General features: G+C 41.2%; 1 protein-coding gene across 2 annotated transcripts in view; it reads left to right on the forward strand.

Annotated features, from left to right (window-relative positions):
- Positions 1 to 23,369, forward strand: part of LOC138723044 (uncharacterized) — an 88,158-nt gene that overhangs the window by 47,595 nt on the left and 17,194 nt on the right. The window contains exons 4-5 of one of the 2 annotated variants that reach the window (XM_069861834.1): positions 11,318 to 11,383; positions 16,006 to 17,432. In XM_069861834.1, the coding sequence (XP_069717935.1) occupies positions 11,318 to 11,383; positions 16,006 to 16,417 (478 nt within the window). In that variant the 3' untranslated portion in view covers positions 16,418 to 17,432. Of the gene's footprint in view, positions 1 to 11,317; positions 11,384 to 16,005; positions 17,433 to 23,369 lie in introns of those variants that run through there. The other variant, XM_069861835.1, reaches the window with a different exon arrangement.

Below are 23,369 nucleotides of genomic sequence, written 5' to 3' on the forward strand. Positions count from 1 at the left end.
TGTTTGGCACTTCCCATATATCAGCCTTGATACTGAGGTTGGCTCTACAGCTCCAGATGTCTGTATTTTGTGCTGCTGGTAGAGCTGTGCTTCAGAGAACAATCCTTAAACAAAGGCACAATGAAATGTCAGAAGTAAGTAAAGAGATGTATTTTTATTTTGGTGCTGAATTTTCTTTGATAGTATTAGCTATCACTCTCAGTATGGAATGAATGACTGCTGTACATAAGGGTGTTATCATGTTCTGAACCTGACTTCGATGTGGTCTAATTTAGAGCCAGGAGAAGTCTCAGGCAAAGGTGGGCTGTGTGTTCTGCCTTGAGGTAATAGTATATGAGTTTGTTTTAGGCACATTTAAGGTGAGAAAGAAATCCAGGGGAAAAAAGTAGCTAAATATTTATGTGTGTTTTCTTTTAGGAGGGAACACCTGTCTGGGGTAATACTTCATTGCATGCATTCATGAGAAGTAGGAAAGCAGTTCTATTTACTTCAACTTAATTAGTAGCAGACCAGCTTCTCAAGTGAGCACAAAGTTTCTTTTTATGCCAGCTCCAAACAGATAAAATTACTGCTTGGTAAATTCCACATAACCTTTAAGTCTTTCAATCACAGCAGTAAATGCTACTGTGCCCCAGCTCCTGCTTTTACTAAATTGTATTATAAGCACCTTAATTATAGTGCACACTGTCTGATGGGCCATGGAAAAGGTCATTTTCCGAAGAACATATGATAACAAGGGTGGCGCGATACCAGTCATTTTTCATCTGTTGGGAAAGAAAGGGCTTTGCAGAAAAGAAGATTAATAGTAAACAATGTTCATCTAAATATATCTCAGACAAAATATCACATTCCTTCAGGCTTGTCTTCTCAGGAGGTTCTGACATTAACCATTTTACTACACTAAGACATGCTGCTGTTTGGAGCAGAGCTGAAATCGAGGTATGTTGTTGTTTCCATTTTACTGTTGAAGTTGCCACAGTACAATGAGGTCTCTCGCTTGCGCTGCTTTTAGCAGTTGAGTTCAGGACTTCCAGATTGAAATGTAGTTCAAGGGCAGAGAAGTGAACAGAACATTGGGAGTGACTTCACGGTGGTTTGAACAAATTCTCCACGCCACTGGAAAAGAGAAGAATCAGACCTGGGTCTTACAGATAGATTAGTCCCCCATTGTAGTCCTTGTCTGCCTCTTTACTTATTTAATTATTTTTATAGGTCAGGTCAAATATAAGTTGGAGACAGTTCACGTTTAAAGTACTGTGCTCAGTATAGCAAAGCATCTGGCAGGACGATTTCATTCCAGCCTCCCACTGCTAATGGCATGGCTTTGGGCCTTTGGGCAGGCAGGATAGCCTTATCACCTTGGCAGGCTTCCAGCTCCAAATAATAGTCCATTAACGTCTGCCCTGCTGGCATTCTTGCCAAATACAAGGGATATCTTTTAAATAAACATTGGCAGTTCCCGGTCTGAGGAAAGAGAAAGGGAGTAGAGGAAAAACAATCCTTGACATTTCAGTGACTTTGCAGGGCTAGCTGACACCTGGTACCACCCTGATCTGCGGGTGTTTATGGAGAGCTGCAAAACACCACTTCTTTTGCTTTCTTTAAATAGAACTGGAAAGACTTATAATGGTAGGAGTAACTTTCCTGGATAGGTACTCTTTCCTTTTTTTTTTTTTTTTTTTCCCCAGGCTAGGGAGACCCCTCCATTAACATCTGTGCTCCTGTTTCCCTCTGAAGTTCAGCAAGAATAGCGTATCAGGCTTGTGTGCCTCCTACTCTGCCAACAGTATTTTTTTCTCCAGTTTTTCTCCTTAGTGGATTAGATACAACGTAGGTTTGCTTGCATGAGGGCATTTTCCCATCTGACTTCCTATCTCTTCAGCCACCAAACTAAACAGACACGTTGATCTGCCAGCAATCAGAGCAACTGGTGTTCACCCCATTCTCAGTGTTCCCGGGGAAGTGCTTTTTCTCTTTGTTTCAGCCATTTCACTTTCTTTCTCTGTAGCTGAACTCTCACTGACAGCCTGAGGTTTATTTTTCCAGCTGTTATATTTTGCTTAATAGCAATGAAATTACTTGTTCTGATATTTCACAGTATCAGTAAATGACCTGTCTAAGTTTTATTTTTGCAGTCCAGTTAAGATCTGGAGTAGGATTCTCCCAGAATGCAACTGGGAGACAGTAAAATATTTATTGCTCAAAGAATAACGCAGGGTCAAACCTGGAGTTTGCTACCCAAGTCTAGAAATGGATTTCATTTCTTCTTGTTTTGCCTTGATTCACTGATTGTGCTGATGCTACCTTAGTAGTGGTAGGTAAGAGCCCAACAAATCTCTTTTTTCCCATCTTTATAGCAAGTTCATTAAAAGATTGGACAGTATTTTGAAGGATTTGAAGTCTTGATTGTAAGAATATTTTTGTACTTAATCCTGTCCTGCTAATGACTTGGAACTTGGTTTGCAACTACTCCCTTGTCAGAATTCCCTCAAATTCTATATTGCATTTGCAATTATATTCCTATCAGGCTAGCATTATTACTGAATTTTCTGATGTGCAGCTAAACTTTCCCTCATGCCCCATTACTTGTGTGTAGGATGGGGCAGATGGGGACTCCCTGGCTGCTAAAGGGCACAGAGGCAAACTGGCAAAATCCAAAATGCATTTTTTGACCAGATCCTCATTTGGGGGCACTAAGCTTTCATGTCTCAGTGCTTCCCTTTTTGAAGCATGGTGACATTTGGTTATGTGAATGTGTTTTCGATGAAGATAACTTAAACACCAGCACTGGGAACTTCTATATCTCCTAATTAAAATGGAATCAATCCAAATTTCTCCAAACCAATCTTTGCTTTATTTTTAGTTCATTATGCGGCTCCGCCCCTGGCCAGCCTCTATATGGTAAACATTCTGCTATTTCCTGCTCAGTTATTTAATGCTGGAGCCAAGCTAGTTTCAGTTCCTGAAGCAGAACCAAGCAAAGCAAATGTGGTTAGAATGGATTTAACTGGAAACATTCCCAAAAGATAGGCGATTCACTCCCAAGAGCATACTGATCCACCTACAGTGGAAAAGAAACATAATTTACAAATCATAACCTCTTCACTCTGTCTGGACACTTGCAGGCCTATGTTGATATTCTGTACTTAAAAAGAAGTGTTCAGTTCTTACATTGTAGGCTCTTTGCAAGCAGACGATAATTGAAAATGCTGTTAAGTGTCTTTGTAGTGAAAATTACCCCCTAAGTTGTCAAAATATTGCAGCTGAAGTGTAGCAAGAGGGCAAGAGAAGAAGTTTGTAATATTGAGAGGCTGCTTAAAACAGGCAAATGCATATTAAGTCAATGTGGGTCCCTCAGCTGGATTAAGTGACAAATCTACTGATCTTCTTTCATTGTTTTATTAGACTGTACCAAACCCATATACTGTCTCTACTTTTGCTGGCCAGGAAGGTCCTTAAATGCAAACTGCCCAGGCAGGGAGAGTGGAGACAGCTGAGGTTGCTGTGTGGGCTAAGAAAACTCTGTGGTGGGCATCTGTAGCAGGGAGGAGCACTCCATAGTAGCATCCATCTGAGTCCAAATCTGGAGCTGCAAAACTGTCACTAGTACCTGCTTCCCTTAGATGGTAAAGCTCGCAGGGCAGAGAGGGTATTTACCCTGGTTTACTAAAGAAATGTCTGAACTTCTCCTCCAGTAACTTTTCAACCTGTTCTTCAAATTACGAAGGTAGGGGTCTTGAAAATAAAATCCTGCATGTTTAGTGCAATATAAAATCAAACACAGTGCAGAGACACAAGTTTTGTCTCCCACTGTTGTGCCTCTCCCCTGGGGATGATGACAGTAGAGGTGAAACGTTTGCTAGACGCTGGGGAATCCATGTAGGAATTAGTGTCAAGGAACAAAATCATTGGCAAATCTGCCTTCAGTAGCTCCTCTGTTCACAAGGTTAATTGTTTAAATAAAGGAATGCAGTAATAGAGACACTTTGCTTCAGGCCTCTTTCTTTTAGAGACTCTGTAAGTATTTTCTAACCCAGATTTCAAGAACAACAATGTGTAGCTGTGCTGGAACAAGTGCTATTTTTAAATTTCCTGTGGTTTGAGAAATTGTCAAATTTCTCTGTCTGAAGGATTGAGGGATCCAGAAAACCAGTTCTGAGTTTCTGAGATGAACGTTGAATGAATGCAAAAATGAATAGACACTGATTTTTTTGCATTGTGGCAGATGAAAGAAGATTAAAGATCTCGGCTATGCTAATGTCAGTCCAGAGCAGCTCCAGCATCTGCAGGCTTTAGTTAAATAAATATTATTTAACCTAGTTCAGGAAAATCCCTCCACTACTACAAAACAAGTTTTTCCACTCTTACGGGTCATGACCGTGTACGGAAGCAACCCACACTGATAACCTATTGCACAACTGGTACTGAGTAAGAGTCTTCAAAGAGCAAATTTCTGCCTTTGCTGACCTCTGGTCTTTCTAGCAGGCCTGTCCAGGTTCAGTTGATGTAAGCTGCCATCTCCTGTGCATATCTAGTTCTGGCTGTTAGCCTGCTCTGCACAACTGATGCCTTTTTTTTTGGTGCAAGCAGAGATAGTTCACATGCAGAGATCTATATATGTCCCATTGTTCATGGGAAGATGTTGCCTGTCTTCTAGCTGCATCTGTGGAGCTGTGGCCTACCTGCTGCTTTGTGGATTTTGTTTCAGTGCAGTTTCTGGAGCTCTGCTGGCTCTTACTGGTATGGCTGTTCCTGTGTGTATGTGTTATTGGGCCTCATATAACGCGTTCTGACTATGCAGTAAAATGTACTTTTCTTTTTCGTTGTTATAACAACATAGATGCTATTTATGGGTTTGACGTGCTCCCCGTGACAGAGCCTTTCTTGTTTCACAGCCAGAAGTGCCCATGAACATCTTTCTTCTCTGTCTCTCCTGTCTTTGTATTCACATGGCGCATAAGTATCGATAGTCATGCTTAAATATAAAGGAGATGCAGTGCCAGTACTTGTGTTTTAGCATAGGGGAATAAGAGGACAGAGAAGAGGTAAGAGTTTTGTTTTTATGCAGACTGAAACATTATAGTGGCAGAAACAATAGCACTTACAGTAATGTCACAGTCTTCTGAATAGCACAATTCCATCATTACCTGGAAACTTGGCACTTACACAGGGATGTGTTTCACTCTTGGGTAATAGTATAGCTTCTCAGCAAATGAGTATTACTTTATATATCCAGGAGATCATGATGGCTCATCCATATCTATTGACCACAAGACTTCTTTCCAGCAGCGCTAGTTGCATAGACCTTCCCTTGCACCTTTGCACCAAATTAGACCACGCATTGCCCTGTGCCCTCTTGCAAGTGGAGGGCTTTGATGAGGTTGTGATGGGAGCCTGGTGCTTACTCTTGTGTAGACAAAGTGGAAGCTCTGCATTGCTCCTTGCAATTCAAAAAGTTGCTGGAGGCATACACTGGACTTTCAGGCTTTTTTTTTTTTGTCTGTCTTTGATATTCTTCTCTCCATTTCATCGTCTGAATTAACTTCGAGGCACTGACACCTTTCCCACATCCTCTGGGTTTGGCTGGTGTCTGTTTTGAGACCTTCAGTAGTAGCACAGCAACAGTCCTTTTAGTTCACATGACATTATAAGAATCCAGCAGCCTTTCCTGAGTGACATTAGACCTAAGAAACCAGTGGTATGCTTCAACCCAACTAGGGGCAGAAGGCAGCATAGATAGAATGCTCCTAGCAGGGACTAATGTGTGAGAAATGTCACATTTTGTGCCATACAATGCAGTGATCCTGGAAACAGACTTTAAAAATCTGATACGGGAACAGTACACAAATGAGCAGTTGCATGGCTTATAAAATTCTGGTGTGGCTTTACAATGCAAAATGACACATCTGGCATCTGGCATCTGGCTGAGAGAGCTTTTCCTCCTTTTTTCCTACCCCAAAGTGCTTTCTCCAGGGAAAAAAGTATGTCAATTTGCCCAAAATAACATGCTTTCAGTATTAGCAGTATATGGCTATCTGTGCCTTGTGAAAGTGGAGACAATATCACACATACAATCAGCACATTATGTTGTTGACCAAAACAACACTGGAAAGTTTTAAGGACAACCACTTTATAATGTCAGATTACCACAGTGTCTGGTTTGGGGAGCGTCGTTCTCTTCTGTGAGAGTTCTTATGCCAACATATGAAGGGGAGAACTAAACAAAAACCAAGAAAGATATCATTTTCCTTCTGTTTTTCCTCCCTTTTCTTTCCCTGTTGGGAGTGTTTTTGTTTGTCTGAATAAAACTTACCCATTCCAGTACCTAACTACTATTTAGGATTGCTTGCCAGTCTGGGAAGTTGTTATGCAGGTTGCCCTTAAATAGCTCGCATTTGACTGCAGAGCACCTGTTGATTGGGAGACAGTAAAATTCAGGGCAAAGGCTTCCCAAACACAAAGGATCGCTTGTGGAAAAAGACCTTGTTGATCTTGGATGGAGTTATAACCACCACTTGATGACTGTAGCAAGGCATTGTATGGTGTACCAAGTCTGTACATGTGTTCCTGTGTGTGAAAAAACAACACCTGAGCTCAACAGAAGGGAACAGAGCTAAACTGAGTCTCCTCTTAATGGTCTTTCTGGAAATGTATTTTGTGGAGCACTCTTGAAAGGACTTTTTGTGTAAGCCCCTTGGAAACTCTTTTCAAAGCTGCTGCACAGAAGTGCTGGAGCCTACAGGCCACCTTCCTGCTCACAGCTTGCATCTTGTAGCTCACATCTTCCCAGTTCAGACTTTGGTCCATCAGATCAGGTGTTCCAGACCCCAGAAGAGCCGTTTGCCTTGGTAGGAGCTGCAGGAGCTTGAAATCAATGAGAATTTTTATAGAGAATTGTTCTCTCTTTATCCCAGTCCCCATGTGTTCAACTGTTACCATGCGCTGCTGCACCCTTAACTTCATGCCTCCTGTTTGCTGTGCTCTCTGGAGGCATTTATCCCTCTTGTGAGCGTCAGCTTTGTGTTCTGACTCATTCATTATTGTGTTTGTGGTTAATTTTATGGGGCAAAGCAACTGGGATAACCTTGTGAAGATCAAAACAGAGTACTTTTAAGTGACACGCGGTTACACTAGTAATTTTCAAACACATTTAGGAATATTGATGTTCATTTGTTCTTTACAGGAGCATGCTTGTTTTGAAAGACAGACAAGCAAAATCTTTTCTTGATAACATAGTTTATCTATGAAATAACTTGTTCATTTTCAGAAATTCTGTTTTAAAAAAGCTACTCTAAACTGCCAGGATTCATGAATCTGCTCCCCGGAAGGCATCAGTCTAATCCAGAGCTTACTAGAGTCTGGGAACATCTTTGTGCTTTGCTGACTTGGTTTCCAGTAAAGGACTGAGTTGTGAAACATGGTGACACCTCTTGGTCATGCTGACTTGTGTCTGTAGGATCTCCTCGCTCCTTGGGACCTCTCCTATTGTGCTTCAGCTGTTGTCTGCTAGAATAGCTTTGACTTTTCCTAGCGAGAGAAACTTTGCACTGGCAAAGCTTGTGAAAATTGCCACTCACTTTCAGAGTGAATTGACACAATATGAAGAGCTGTGCCTAAAATGTTTACAGTGAACAAAGCCATATTGGTATATTTTGGCAAGCAGCTTTATTCTGAATATTTGGGGGATCTTTTCAATAACCACTGTGCCCTTGCCCAGGATGCTCCGAAGGGCTGTTGTTCGGACTGATGGGAAGGCTGCTTTGCCAGTAGACAGGGCAGCCTGCTCCATCCACAGGACCTGCAGGAGCCGAGCAGGAGCTTTCCAACCATTCAAGTTACTTTTCTTTTAATATCTCAACCAGAAATTAGTTACTTCTTAACCACTGTGCAAGGCAGCACCTCAGAAATCTTGCTGTGTTTGGGATTTACCAGCCCACTACACACACACAATACCTTCTACCTTACTCTAAATGCCAGAATGAACACAATCCACGTGTTTGAACGTAAGGCATCCAGGCTTAGGCTGAAGGAAAGCCATGCAGTACATCGGTCACATGCAGCAAACTGATCTTTTGCTGTAGTTTTTGTTTAAAACCTGATTTTTTGTGCAGGCTAGATTCTGAACCATTTGGTTTGAAGCTGGGCAAGCAGAACTGACAAACTGGACGATTGCCTGGTGTGCTACAACAAAGGCAGAGAAAGAAGGAGCCTTTGGTATCATTCAAAAGCTTGACTGTTTTTTTTCAGTAGGTATTTTTCAGTTCACAGCAGGCCATTGACACCAGAAAGTGCAGCAACAGCAACCTCAGTGGTGAAACTGCCGATGTTACAATCGGAGGGACATGAAGTGTTTGTTGGAGTGGCAGTACCAGGAAATGGCTGAGACATCACATGGTGCAGGATGTGCCCTCTGTAGCAGAGGGACGGATTTACTTACAGTATAGACTTCCACTAGGCTTGACCAAAGGCAGTTTTGGTTAGTTGATTGAATTACCTGACCCACTTGCAGTAGGAAATCGTTAAACTACCTACCCCACCCGTAGCAGGCACACACTGTTTGCCAAAATGGTCTAGCTTAGCTTCACAAAGCATAAAATATTGTACCTGTCTAGTTAAAACTGTTGCTGCAAAGACAGCTACTGCTGTTCCAGTGAAGTGCTCCACTTCTTGGCATCTGAACATTGTGGAGAAAGCCTCTGGGATTTACCTCTTACCACCACCTGAAATGCAAATAACAGGCAAAGAATAAGCCTGACATTTTTCTAAGGTTCAAATCATTTGCTTCTCCCACTGATGAGAAAAGCTTCATGGCCCTCTGGCAGTCAGGGAAGCTGCCTGTGATGGAGGATACTGATAGGAACTTTCCAAAAGTGTTCATTGGAAGGGTAGATAGGGATTCCAAGGTAGTATTTCCTCAACTGTTTTGTTTTAACTTCTTGCTAGAAAATCTGCAGCTAGCTTAGTACAAGTAACATGCTTGGTGATTAATTATTGTTGACAAGTGAATGGGGTTAAAATTATAAACTAAGTGCTTGAAACATTGTTTACAAGCTATCTTTTTTAAAAAAATGTCAGGTGGCTGCTAGAATAATTTGTAAATGTAAATTCTTTTCCCATAAATAGGTGAGATTTCACCAAAACCTGTGACCCACACCAATGTTGACCTTCAACATAACCCTGCAATTTATCATCAAAATAAGATTCTGATCTTGCTTACATGAGAGTCCATGGGAAGACAGTATATTTGTAGTTAAGAACAGGTCTGGTCCAAAACAAATTTTAAAGTAAGAGGGCTTCTTTCAAATAAAAATGATGATGGCCTTTGCTTGGGCTGTACGAATAGGTGATGATAGAAAAGGAAGAAGAGAAGAACTGTCTTCTACTGCACGTGTATGTCAGTTTAATTTTGTTTCCATTTTGTGAGACTTACAAGAGGCTTATATGAGAGTTCAGATGCTGATACTTAAGATTCTAGGATGGGCTGAGGCAGTTCATTTAGCAGAAACCAAAGTGAAATTTTTATTTCCTTCAGAGGTCACTTCTCAGAGTTCAAGGAGTAATTTTTCATTTTATAAAGCCAGGGGATGATCTTTCTTGTCCTCCTCTGCAAAACTAGTGACTATTTGCTGGAGTTGACCTAACCTGACTGTGTGCATGGGGCTCGTGTGTTGCTGATGACTTCTCTGCACACCACATGCCTGCTGACTGGGTTGGGTAGGCATAGGAGAGACCACAGCTCAGTTAAAAAGGATCCTGTCCTCCTGGATCATGAGTCATTAATGCTCTAAGGCAAAGGTCCATAAAGGACATAAGTATCCAGCTCTGAGGCTGGGATTTGGAAGCCTTAGGTAGGATGCTACTTTACCTGCACAGTGAGTTGGGAGAATTCAGTGTCTAAAAGTGCCAGTATTCTGAGAAGGGGGGTTGAATTAGTGAGCTGGAAAAATGCTGAAGAAAGGGATATGTATCTGTGCTTCAGTTGGTGCCTAAGCCCTTTTCCTGGATCTGACTCTGAATGCTGAAGTTTTAGTAATATGTACCAGTCAGCCCGTGTTTACAATTCCATTGAATTTCCTTAGGGAAATAAATCAAATTAAGCTTTTTTACATTTGACCCTGTTATTAGAGTGGAAAGCCTAACACCAAACTGCACTAGAGGCCTGGTGCTGTGCTGGAACCACAATTCCCTTGTTTCTATTCTGCTTATGAATGCCCTTCATCAACTAATCGCTGTTTGGCACAGTATTAAATTTAATCATTGAACTCCAAAACGTTGTAATGTGTCTACCTACTCCATGGTTCCATTTGGATGGAAATTTTCTAACCCATTTAAAGACTATTAAAGCCCTGCCTTTCTTGCACAGAACAAAAGGGAATTGTTTACTTTGTTTTTTGTTATTTTCCTATTCAACAAAAGATGATTATTCTGTCTCCTCAGCCCTGCGATCCCTGTGAGCATGTAGACCTCCTCTCTACTTTCTTTTTCACCCCCTGGGTGACTACAAAATAGAAAAATGTTCTTCATGTAGAGGCTTACAGTTGAAATACACAAAAGCAAATGTTATTTATCTAGACTTTCAAGGTTTTCTTAATGAAGGTATTGATTAAAAAGTTGATGTGAGGCATAATTGAATAAAGAAATAATGTTACAAGGCACAGCAGCAGTAGCAATGAGAATAACATGCATTGATGATCAAGAATTAATCTTCCATGATATAAAACCAGTTGCTTCAGTGAAAGCCTTTTGACCTTTTAAGAGAGATGCAGCAAACCCACAAACGTGTAGTCGTTTGTTTGGATCCCATTATTGCCATTACATTATGACCTAGGGAGAACAGCTTTTTGATCCTACAATGAGGCAGCCTGTGGGCAGGAGAGCAGGGTTCTTGCTTTTTGAGAGCTAGCAGCCCATTCATAGTGGGTTGACTTTCAAAAGACCATTTATTGAATGACGCAAGGTGCAAATTATGAGTCACTCTGCATAGGTTAAGTTTGTAAAATCAACCTATATTCATCTTCCTAGCACCTACACAGCTGCATAATGTATCTATTATCTCTAGAGTCCCATTAACCCTTTTAGAGGCTTAAAAATGATCAGCAACACAACCCAGGCAAACTGATGTTCTTGTCTAGTAAACTGTAGTTTTTTTCACAGTGGTGATCTAGTGAATACCAGATTTTCTTTTCTCTGGCCAGGGTTGGGTCACAGAGTGGCCCAACAGTCTTGGTTTGAATGTTTCCTCCTGTTCTAACATCCCTTGTAAAAAACAAGTTGATTGTTGGTGGTGTTTGCTGGTATGTGACACTGTGTTTTCTAGGTCTCAACCAGATGAACCAGATAACTCTTCCATTTCCAAGTCCTCTAATGATCTCGCAATGACGCTGTAAGTAATTGTTGTTTGTTATAAACAGCTTTTTAAGCAGAAGTTTAGTGCCTGACCAGAACATTTTATTAGTTGAAATGTTTCCTTGTGTTTCTCACTTGTATCACAGCATACTTTTAATTGCAGGTTTAAGGGTAAGGGAACAATTTTGCTGTGTTTACAAGGCCTTTAAAAGGACAGCACCACCTCTTTGCCTTCTCCACCTATCTCCTTCCCCGTCTTCCCTTCTTTCAAAGGGAGAACATGAGGAAATTTGGAGATTCGGATGTGGTTCCTAAACCTGTGTCCATGAGGAAGGTCTACTGTGCTGCTGGATATGATGTGCAGCCACTTGTTCCTGTATTTCAGCTCTCCTTCCTCTCAGGAAACGCAGACTTCCAGGGAAGGAAAACCCCAAGTGACCCTTGATCATTGCAAAAGATGGTGGTTGCTTAAAAAAAGGGTGTTACCTTACATGCATGGCTTCATTTCTCCACCCGTTCCTCTGCTGTGCAGGTTACAAATAATGGCAGACATTACAGGACAGGCTGAGAATTAAAGCATCTCTTACTTTGACCTCTTATCTGTAGCCCTAACTCAGCACAGTTTTCCTCGATGGTAGCATGGCCAGACTAGAGGAGGGACTGTACTTTCTCTTATTACTCTGGGCAAATAAATACTGCAAAAAGGCTTTCTCTAATGTTGAATCAGACACTGAGATTAGCTTACTTCCTCTCTGTTGATAAATACTGTGTGTCAGCTTTCTGCAAGCCACAGTATGAAACTTACTTACAGAGATTCCTAGGGAAAGGAAGTGGCAAAATTGCATATAAGATTATTTACAGCAAACTGATGCGAAAAATGAACATTGGCCAGATATTTGGTGTCTTTACTCAGGGAACTCATATTACTTTGTGACTTTCATGGTCAATCACATCTAAACATAAAATTTGAGATTCAGAACATATGTAGAGAACAGATTAGAATTGAGTATAAAGATATATGTGCTGCTATTTTTGAGCCCATAATAAAACTTATTGAGTACTGATGAATAATAAATGCATTTAAAGGAAATTACGATCTGCTTCTGTTTGATCCGTGAAAGAAAAAAGCAAATTCACTTATGAATTCTCTGTGATGGTTTATTCTTTAAGACAGAACAATGGAGGCTTGGTATGAAACTCACTGGAATCAATAAAAAGACCCTCATTTTATGCCCCAAGTTTGTAGCCTACACAAAAGTCTGTTATGGCAGCTGCCACCTTGGCTAACACACCAGAGTTCAGACCAGGTTCCTCCAGGGCTACAGCGGTAACGGCTCTTAAGTCTCTCTTTGAAACAGTCTGATATTCCCTGTGGATGAGGCACAGAGGTGGACCTGTAACACACTAACCTGCGTGTTACGTCAGTAAGTCTAGTATGTGCTGTTCCAGTTGTAGCTCTTGTAAATTAAACAGAGAAATAAGCTGCTTTTTTGCTTCATTCCACTGCTGAAATATAATCCAAGGCTCAGGTAGATTCCAGCTGTGATCTTGCTCCTTGGTTGTGAACATACATTTATGTTCTCAAGACACTAGAGCTTCTACACAGGCAAAAATTGTAAAAACAAAATGAACAATGTTCTTTGTGTACAGTAGAGTTATTTAAAGTGCCTGAAGGTTTGAACATAAGCAGACACTGTGTTCACATACAATATAAGCAAGACTTCTGGGTTTTGGCATTTAAAATAACAATTAAAAATACAGCAGGCATGTTTCAGCAACTTTATGGGATGCCATAAACATCCAGAAAAGGATTGTGGACAAAAGTAAAGATTCACAGTAAGGATTTTTTTCTTCTTTTCCTGTCCTGCCTTGGATTTTAGTGTGATGTGTTGTGACATAATGCAAAACTAACGAAACAAAAGGAAAGGGCAGAAGGCATCTCACTCCTTGGAAGGCTTCTTTGGGAGAGTCTCAGTAGTCAGTCTGTATGATTCTGTTCAGGTAATTGTTTTATCTTCCTGCTCAAGACTTTGCTAAAAAATCTTGAGGAGAAAAAGCCCCAAACAAGTCTGGAAGGTGAAAAACACTTCCCTTCCTCAACACAGAAAGAGGCACAATAGTCTCAAATTTTGCATACCATGACACTACCTAAATTTTCTTAGATATATTTATCCCAGGCAGGATACTGCTGCAATCAGTCAGCTGTTCCCACTGTAACCTCCTAACAGCATGTCATGGATTATGAAATTGTATGGTCTGTTGTGTACCTTGAAGCAACATAGTGTTTACAAATATGTAAGGCATCTCTCGTAGTGAATGTATTTTAGATGTTAAGCTGAGGTGAGAAGAAGAACCTGAATCTCAAGCTGAGGATTCAATTACAAGGTCTTTCGTCTGCAATATTTTTTTTTTCTGCCACTTGTAATACTTTGACAAAAAGAGTTCCTCAGCTTCTTTATATTTTTGTACATGGTATCTCCTTAATTTACTTCTCAATCTCTAAAATGCTTTGAAATCTTGTTATGATGTTGACTGGAATTTCTTCTAGAATGGTCAGCTCTTTCCTAGCCTTAAGATGGGACACAAATTGCAGTTTGGCTTTAGATAGTTCTGAAATCCATCTGTTCTTTTTGTGACACTTTAGCAATGTTTTGTTCTGTGCATGCGTTGAAACCAGATGGTGATTGACCCACCTAATGATGCTCAGCCAAAACAAATCCCCCTCCAGCTTTCCTGGGTTTCTGTCGGTCTCCCCCCTCCCATGTATGACGAATCATACCTGGCTCCCGTTTTTTTTTTTGTTTTCCACCTCTCACTTTTGCATTCTGAATAAAATGTAGTGGCTTGTATAATTTTGGGGGTATTTGCAGGGAATTTTATCTTCTTCCTCCATGCAGATCCAAGGACAAGTTAGTCTCTTCTTTCCTGGCACTGGATCCCACCGTTGGGATTGTTTTTCAGGAGTCAGGGCTAAGTGAGAATTAGGTTCCTGCCACTTCTGAGTTAAGCAATGCTGCACATTAGTGATCCAGTGTCTCAGTCAGGGCAGGAAGTGGACAAACCAATACACAGGGACAAGGAAGGAGACATCTGCCAGAAAAGAGGGAGGTAGAAAGTATCTTACGGTTACATTTGTTTCCTGTGGCTGTGCATTTACTTTGTTGTGTTTTCCTTTCCCCTCCCCCTTACCACTACTCAAGACTATGGAGGAGCTCTTTTTTCCCCCCTTTACCTGTTATTTATTTCCCTTAACTATGCAGTAGTTTTGCAGTCTGAGGGATTGGGAGGCAATCCCATTCTCCCTTTTTGCCTTGCTAGCTATAGCCTCTTGTTCCTGCCCCTGCCACAGTTGCCATGCCATGCTGTGAAACAAAGTTTAAAGGTCTTTTTTGTTTGTTTGTTTTTTTACCTCACATTCCTTCCCTTTCACTTGCATTCCTGCTCAGTGTTGCCCTAGCAGCTTTTTTCCCACAACTGAAGCATCAGGCACATCCCTTAGGCCTCCTACTGAATTCCTTACCTCCCACAAACTCAACCTTGGGCTGGATCTCACCCTTCATGCAGGTGCTCTGCGCAGAACAAAGTTCAAGTTGGTTTAAGAGCTATTTCAGGGACTTAAAGGAAGCATGAGATTGGGTGCAGTTTTAACATTCATCCTCTGTGCGGGAGAAATCTGATGTTAATTGTGGTGACACTGCTGTGGTGTATGGTCTTTGTAGCTATGAGTGATCTTGTGTGCTTATTCATAGAATCATGGAATGATTTGGGCTAGAAAGGACCTTAAAGGTCATCAGGATCCAACCCCCTGCCATGGGCAGGGACATCTTTCACTGGATCAGTTTGCTCAAAGCCCCATCCAGCCTGGTCTTGAACACCTCAGGAATAGCAGCTATGTGACTTCTTTTATGCAACCAACCTGAAAATGCCTTGATGAAATAAGGTTTGTAATTGCTGCTATCACAAAAATCAGAACAGGAAAAGCAGTTTCAGCATGTCTCCAGAATGCTGTCTCCAACTCCTATACCATGCTGAACATTGCAGATAACTTCGCTGGTGCTGGCGAATTGGAGCTCATCAGAACATGGGACAGATTTGAATCATCTCTGTCACTTGTCCAGCAACACACAATTGTTCCTTGCCTTCCATTTGTTTTGCCCAGGCTGGTCACAACCAATTAAACTTCAGATGTTTAGGCAAGTGTATCGCAAGCCACTGCACCACAGTGTTAGGAAATTTGTCTTGCTGCTCGAAACAATTCTTTAAACTTGACATTTACTCCTATGGGTATTTGTAGGCTGTTATGTCTGCTTTTACTTGTTGTTTAACCTAGCAATAAGCATTAAGCTCTGTCCTCATAAATCATCTTCCCTCAGCTCTTTAGCTGCCTGTGCTCCTAAATATGAAAACCCCAGGCTAAGCCTACCCTTTCAATGACTGCTCCCCTCTGGATTTTACTGGTGGCACAAAAACATTGCTCAAGCCATGATTTCATTCCTGGCTTATTGCATGATCCTTTGCTGATTATACTGGCCTAAGGATCTGTATCAGCGATTCTTTAGGTTTCTTTCTGGCATCCTCTCATATGCTCTTAAGACTAGTTCCACCTCTTCCCCCAACTTTAAGGCCACTAATTCAATCTCCCTGTTCCTTCTCTCTGAGATCGCATCTTCTGGGAGTAGCAGAGGTTGCAGGGAGTGTCCCACTGCCTTCATCCTTCACATTTCATTGCAGGACTTCACTGCAGCCAGAAGCTGGTACGCAGGAGCAGCTGGAAAGTGGGCTTCCACAGCACATCTCCCAGGACTGGTTTCTGGTGGGTGCAGCTCTCTGGAGCAGGATAGAGAGGAGTAACTGGCTGGATTCAGATCTCCTCTGCCCAGTTCTGTGTCAGGAGCTGGTGGGCAGGGAGCTGGGATGGGAAGCTTACCAGCTGACTGGGAGAGCGTGGGAAACGCTTGCATTTTTGCCCCTCCCGTGGGCACCTGTCTGTGTTTTTGGAGTGGCTTGTCTGGACTTAACACATAGGAATTTCAGGAACTTTGTGATGAAGGCAGAATGTGCTGTTGATTAAGGCATCCTTGAAGGTATCTGAATTGTAAAACAAGTTAATTGCCACAAAATATTACCAGGAGGAATTCAGGAGAACCCTGAAAAGGTGCATTTATCCAGTTTACGAAGGCATTTATAGAAAGGATTGAAAATAGTTGAGAGCATGTAAGGCACAGGGGTTACTTCACAATGCATATCAGGCTTTGACTATAAGTGAGAAGAAGGAAACTTCTTCTGGGCAGATTTGCCCATAGCTGCCTATTGCAAGCTTCCTTTTACTTTTTTTTGGTGTTCTTGTTAGTGGTTACAACCACAGATACAAGAAGGACCAGAAAGGTCCCTAATCTGCTACAGGATATCATCTCATCAGCCCAGGGTATTCCACTGTCATGTGCGAAGTAGAATATTGCTTTCTTTTTACCTGGTAAAATTTGGAAATGGCAAAATGATTATGAAAGTTAGAGAGAGGGTGTAATGGAAGGCAGTTATTTTACTAAAACCCTGAAAAATTTAGACAAGCCTCAAATCTGTTCTGCATTTCTTTCCTACTTCATTTTAACCGCTCTGCTCTCATTGCATTTGTTGTTAAATGTGATTGATGACTACAGTGCAAGTGTTTTTTTGGAGTCTTCTGTCCCCAGGCTGGAAGAATCATCCATTTACCTTGTAGCAGAAGAGTTTGGGTTGACATGTTGAAAAGATACTTTTGTTTCACCTCTGAGCTACAGATCCACTCCTTAGAACTGCAAAACCTTATTTTTATTTTTCTGAAGACTGAATTGTCTTCTGTCATGAGCAAGAGGGTCCTGTATGATCATGAATTAAGTTAAATTGTCTGCGAAGCTTAGTCTTGTATAACAACTTTCTTCAGTTATTGTACCTGTTCATTATCTTTACATAAACATTAAAATCATACACTCTTTACATTTTCTTCTCTAAAATAAAGGAGGTTCTTTTAAGAAACTTAACTTTCTGCATGTTTTCTTTGTTTCTGCATGACTTTAAATGTGCACTTTTTAATTTTGTTGAATGACTACTTTAACTACATTTTCCTTCTTCTGTTTACATCTCTTCAGACACAAGGCAAGCACAGAAGAAAACTTCCAAGTGTAACCAGAAAAAAGAAAAATCTGGTTCCTCCTTTAGATCTTCATAATCATGAAAACATTGCATGTCTGTTTAAGCTGTTGTAGATCTTCTTTAATCTGCTTCTCAGCTTGTTTTGTTTTGTTTTTCTCTGTTTCATTTCCCTTTGCGGTGTTAAGCTCTGACCCTTAAAGGTGAGGAAGTGAAGGAAATGGAAGAATGAAATTTGGGGAGTATGAGGCTAAAAAGCCAGGGGAACCACGAAGCAGCCTGTCTGGTTGTGAGATTGAAATGTAAGTGGACTCCTCAAATTAATTACTTTGGAACCCACTTAGTTATGTATGTGGACTCCTGTAAGCGTAAGTCTTACATTATGTCACCGAGATGGCATTTGGACTTGATTTATGTTGGCACAGAACTACCTATAAACGGCACACGTGTGCCCATAGTAGCCCCTTTCAAACAGAGCATGTTTATAGAAACAGGAAGCGTGGCTGCAGAAGGAGTGCACCGAGCCTCTGCTGTGTCAACAGCATCGCAAATACAGGTATCCAGGATCTGCATTTTCCGTGTATTTCAGCTCACTCGGTAACTTGGAACACCATTACCAGAGATTAGTGGTTGGTTGATGGAGTAAAAATGACTTATTAGGTGAAATTTACTCCACTAAAGATGTGTATCTGAACAAGACCCACAATCCACATTTTAATATTTTCTTTCATACTCTATCTAATCTATATTAATTATATCTGGTTCTGTAGTCATATAATTTATCTTCAAAAAACTATGTGCTTTCCTGCCTGTATAAATTTGAAGCCTTTCGGTCATGTTCAGGGAAGTGTAAACTATTCACTGGGGTTTTTTTATAGTACATTAGGAACAGTGAAATATATATAAGCATCATTCAAAATTTCTTTTAGGATATAGAAAGACAGACATAAATGAAGATCAAGAACAGCAAAGCATTTTTGGTGACTGAGAATACAGTATTCTTTGGTTCCTCAGATGCGTTTATTTGCATATTCGGTCTTCAACCTGTTTGAATTGTGAGGTGCCATAAATTGACAGAAATAACCCTCTCTGGGGTCCACTTCGATCTGCTGTGCCTGCAGTAAAATAACAGGGTTTTTGTGTTTCAAGAATGCAGCACCCTTGAACAACTTGTCTGTGACACTCATGAAACCCTTCCCAGAAGGGGCGTGATGAAGATGAATATGTAGATAAGGGTCCTATCTCCTCTATCTGGGTTGACCTACTGGGAAACCAAATCAGCTGTGCGCTGTAGGAGTTCTCTTTCGCAACATCCCTTTTTTCAGACTTTAAAGAAGTCTGTAACAGAGACGATGTTTTTGTGTACACAGAACAGTCTCTAAGTTTCTAAGGAGAGCCAATGATGCAGGAGGAAATGTTTTTTTCATGTGGTTGGGAGAATCCTTGTGTTGGTATCTAAACAATCCAGGAGATTTTTTTTAGGGCACATCTTATATTGAGAGATGGAAGGAAAAAGTTCTTTATGTTGTCTTCGAGAAACTGAGAGGAAATACATGTGAATCCTAAACCCTAGCTTCAAAAAAAGTGATGTTGTTTGTCAAAGAAGATTAATTTGAAACAGGAACAAGTACCAAAGACTTTTAAATGGAAATGTTCTACCTCTTGCAGCTTTAGAGCTGACAGAAGATGTAAACGTTGCTTGTAGGAGCATGCCTTTAGCACAGAAACCTATAGCACTAACCAAGTAACCTAGAGAGTTTGGTCTATTCCATTCCCAGACTGTACTGAAAAATAGAAGTAATGGGCATTGTAGTTCTTGCTCGGTGGTTGTTGGTAGTCTCAGAGACAACTGCAGTAGGCTATAGGAGCAGGACTGTTGTGTTACTCACTGAGGTCTTACACTCCCATTGGAGATGGTAAGGGAATGTGTTTCTGTCTGGGACATGTAGTTTCCACATCAGGTGTCGTAGGACTTTCTTATTTACTGATTGCAAGTCAGATAAATTTGGGAAAACATTTGTAACATACAGCATGCAATCCAGAACCAAACAGCTTGCACTTTGTGTTCTATTACCTGAAATACTTCAAGTCTGATGGCTGAATGTAGCCCACTTTGTCCTGGCATGGTCACTGTTACTAGAGGATCACAGGCAGTAAAGACAGTGGCTCCAGGGTTCTGTTGACTTGGGTTTGGGACAGCTTTTTACCTCTTTGGTTGGAAAATTGCTTGCAGGTGAATGCTTAGTTTGAGTTATCCTCCTTTGCTCTCTACCTTAGGAGTGTACTGTTGTGTTTGGGACAATATTAGAACAGAATAACAGGCACGCTTATCAGAAGAACTGGGAAACAGATACTGTAGTGCTGAGTGGGTGTCATGGGGGAGAATTTTTTAGCTTCCCTGGATTAGTGCCCAGCACAGGAGTGGATGGTTAGAAAAATCATGTCAGCAGAGAATTGCATGTCGGGTCTCTGTGGGCGTGAGCTGAGGACGCCCCACAGAAGCCTGTAATCCCATCCCTGCTTTCAAGAATAGCAGGCACAGGCAGCACAGCCTTCAGGAGCTCTCTGATGGCAAAAAGAAGTGCACAGTTTGCCTTGCCAGAGCAATGTCCATGTGGCATTATGGCCTTCAGATGCAAAAGGATCTATCTGTTATAAATTAAATCATTTATTTCTAACAGGTAAGAAACAGGACATTTCCTAAGTTCTGCAACATGTTCCAACAGTTTGAGAGAAATATTTCCCTCCAAATTCATGGTAGTCCTTGTACCTGCTACTACTCACTGTTCCTGTCTCACAGAGATCCACTGCCTCTGAAGGACCTATAGCAATGCAGCTTATTTAGATGAATAAGATTTGTTTGCTCTAGCATTAGGTTTGTGATGTTTGTAAAGACTCTGAAAGTTGGGAGGTCTCTGAAGGTGCATGTTAGAAGGTTGCTGGAAACCAAGTGACTTATTTTTGCACCTGAAATACAGCTCATGGTGTTGTCTTGTCCATGTATTTGTGTAGTGGGAGTGTGGTTTTGACACTAAGCTTTCTTATAACCCCTAACAATTTCTCATATGTTATAATCTTTATGCATACCGACTTTATTTTTTTCCCCTCTGTGTACTTGAAATTAATTTACGTGATAAATGTAGAGCAATCAGAACAGGATATGAAACAGGAACCTCTGGAGTGAGCATTAGTAGGACACAGATGTAATAGCCTTCAAAAGCACACGCTGCTTGCTGACGTTGGTTAGTAAGGGAATGGCCCGGAATCCCAGCCCAAGCAGATGTGTTGCAATAGGCAGAGGAAGAGATCAGTCTTAGTGTCCCTTGATGGCTTCTCCAGAAGATTTGAGGTTATGCCAGCTGCTGCGCTGGCTGTCGGCTTTCGTCTCTTGTTCCAGACTGGATCTGGGATGAAGCATTTCTTCCCAGCTGTGATGTGTTCACATTTTGGTGTCTGTGAAGCAGAGACTTGATGTGAACCTGGATAGGGGAGCAGCAGCTTCTTATAATTGGACCTTTCCTCTATTTGCATAAGGCGGAAGGAAAATATTTATACTTTTTTTGTATGTAACTTGTAAAAATTAGAGATCCATACTGAGATCTGCCAGCTGAGTTGATCACAGAGGTTTGCAGGCCACACTGCAAGTTTGCCCCAGAGCATGTTACAATGCGATTTCATCTCCTGTGTAACCTACTCCCTTTCCCCCTGCTCACCCCTAGATCCTTCCATCTTCCTTATCACCAATACCTCTCATCTGACTGCTCTGTTCCTGGCTTCAATGTTTCTCCTCCAGAAGCTGGACAGATCTGTTGAGAGATGTGGGAGTGGAACCAGGGGTTATCTGAGTGTGTAGGTTATCTAAGGGATTGCTCTCAAGAAACAGTATCTGTAAGCAGTACAAGTTATCCAAGGCCAGAGACAAGTAAGGGCTGGGCCAGTGAGTTCATCAGGGCCAGCTGTCTTGTGGATATGGGTGAAAGATGAGAAGTCTGAAAATAGTGGTCACCCTGAAGCCAGAAAGAGGTGCCTGCATTTGAGAAACATGGAAGGAAAGTTATTTTTTTGGTATGTATCTGGGGCCTTTGAATTAGCTTCCTTGGTAAGGATGGGCTTCCTGGAATTCCTCAACTGATTTTATACCCAGGAGGGAATTATTTGGCACTGGTTCCAGTATACATGTGGGATTTGACTTTGCAGTGAGACTGCCCTGTGACAAAGCCCCTTCAAAATATAATTAGCAAACTTTTCCTCAGATGCAAACTCTGTGTCTGCTTCCAAGCTGGACTGGTGCTTGCTCATTCCTCAGCTGGGTTTGTCAAAGCTTCGCAATGTTTAGTGTTGCTTTTGCTTGCAGTGCTGAGTCATTCTCTGATTTGAGTGAGAATTAAAATGTTTGTTACCATAAATTTTGCAAGCCTCTATCTGAAATACAGGTGAAAAAACCCGCAATGTCAGTTTGCTCAAAAACTTGGTTTTTTGAAGAATTTGTATGCTCAGTACTTTTATATGCACGTATTTTGTTTTCTCTGTCACTTGTGATCTCTTTAATTACACCATTGGAATTTGAATTGGGGCAGGATAAGATATAGAAAAGTTGTGACCAAAGGAAAACAGAAGTGTTATTGGTTTTGAACAGATTTTTCCATGTAAGAAGTGACTCCTCCAAAAAGGCAAAGTGATATCCTTCTGTCTGCTAAGTTTTCTCTCAGTCCTGTAAGAGCGTAGGATTTTTATGTCTGCCTGAGCTCTGTTGGGTTGCTGAATAATGCACTGTTTGGTTTGTGTAGAGAATGCTGGTCTTCAGTAGCTCTTTAAAGACTTGAGGTTTTAGCACTATCCTTCCTTAGTTCTGTCCCTGTTCATCCTGGTCAGGCAGGAAGCGCATGAAAGCAGATTGGAACAGATCTGTACCCATGGAAGCTGGATGGCAGATGTATCAAGGAACAAGTGACAAGACTAGAGGAAATGGTTTCAAGTTGCACCAGGGGAGGTTTAGGTAGGATATCAGAAAAAAATTATTTACTGAAAGAGTGGTGAAGCTTTGGAACAGGCTGCCCAGGGAAGTGGTGGTGTCTCCTTACCTGGAGGTGTTAAAAAAATGTGTAGAAGTTGCATTTTGTGACATGGTTTAGTAAGCATGGTGATCTTGGGCTGACAGTCGGACTTGATGATCATAAAGGTCTTTTCCAGCCTTACTCATTCTATGATTCTATGTGTAATGCACCTTTCCCTCAGCAAAAGATGCTCACTTCAGGCAGGCATATCTTGTATCCGCTGAAATCCAGAGGCACATGGAGGTGCACAGAGCTGACTTCAGAGGATATACTGGGGAGCTCTGAATGTCAAAATGTCAATCTCAGTGGAGCTAACAAGCTAGGAAGCTTCCGTGGTGGCAAAGCAGGAGCTTCGTGGAAAACAGGACACACTCATGCATGTAGTTACTGGTGGGTTACATATACACTGCAAAGTTTTTGCTGGGTATGGGGTATTGTACCAATATTACCAAGGCTATAATTTTAAGGTTTATACTCATGCATACAGAGGAAAATGTAGTTTTCAAAATTCTTTACTGATGATGAAACATAATCCAGAAAGAACACTGTTGGGTTTTCTGATGTCAGTGTGAACTGACAGAGTTGGCAAGAAGAAAAATTGTCCTTCAGTTGTAGGCTAAACAAATTCAAAAGAAGTCACTGAGACATAGCTGATATGGAGCCCCATATAGCTGTTATTATATTTGACTCTCAGAAAAAAGACATGCTTAAAACTCCATAAGCTGTTCTCTCTTCTTCTCCCTCCTCTGTTGAAAAATTAGTCTCTTTGTCACATGTAAGAGCTGTACAAGTAGCAGGAACAAAACATGTAGGTGTTCTGAATAAAGTTATTAAACAACATGC

The sequence above is a fragment of the Phaenicophaeus curvirostris genome, chromosome 8 (genome assembly GCF_032191515.1).
Source record: "Phaenicophaeus curvirostris isolate KB17595 chromosome 8, BPBGC_Pcur_1.0, whole genome shotgun sequence".
Taxonomy (NCBI): domain Eukaryota; kingdom Metazoa; phylum Chordata; class Aves; order Cuculiformes; family Cuculidae; genus Phaenicophaeus; species Phaenicophaeus curvirostris.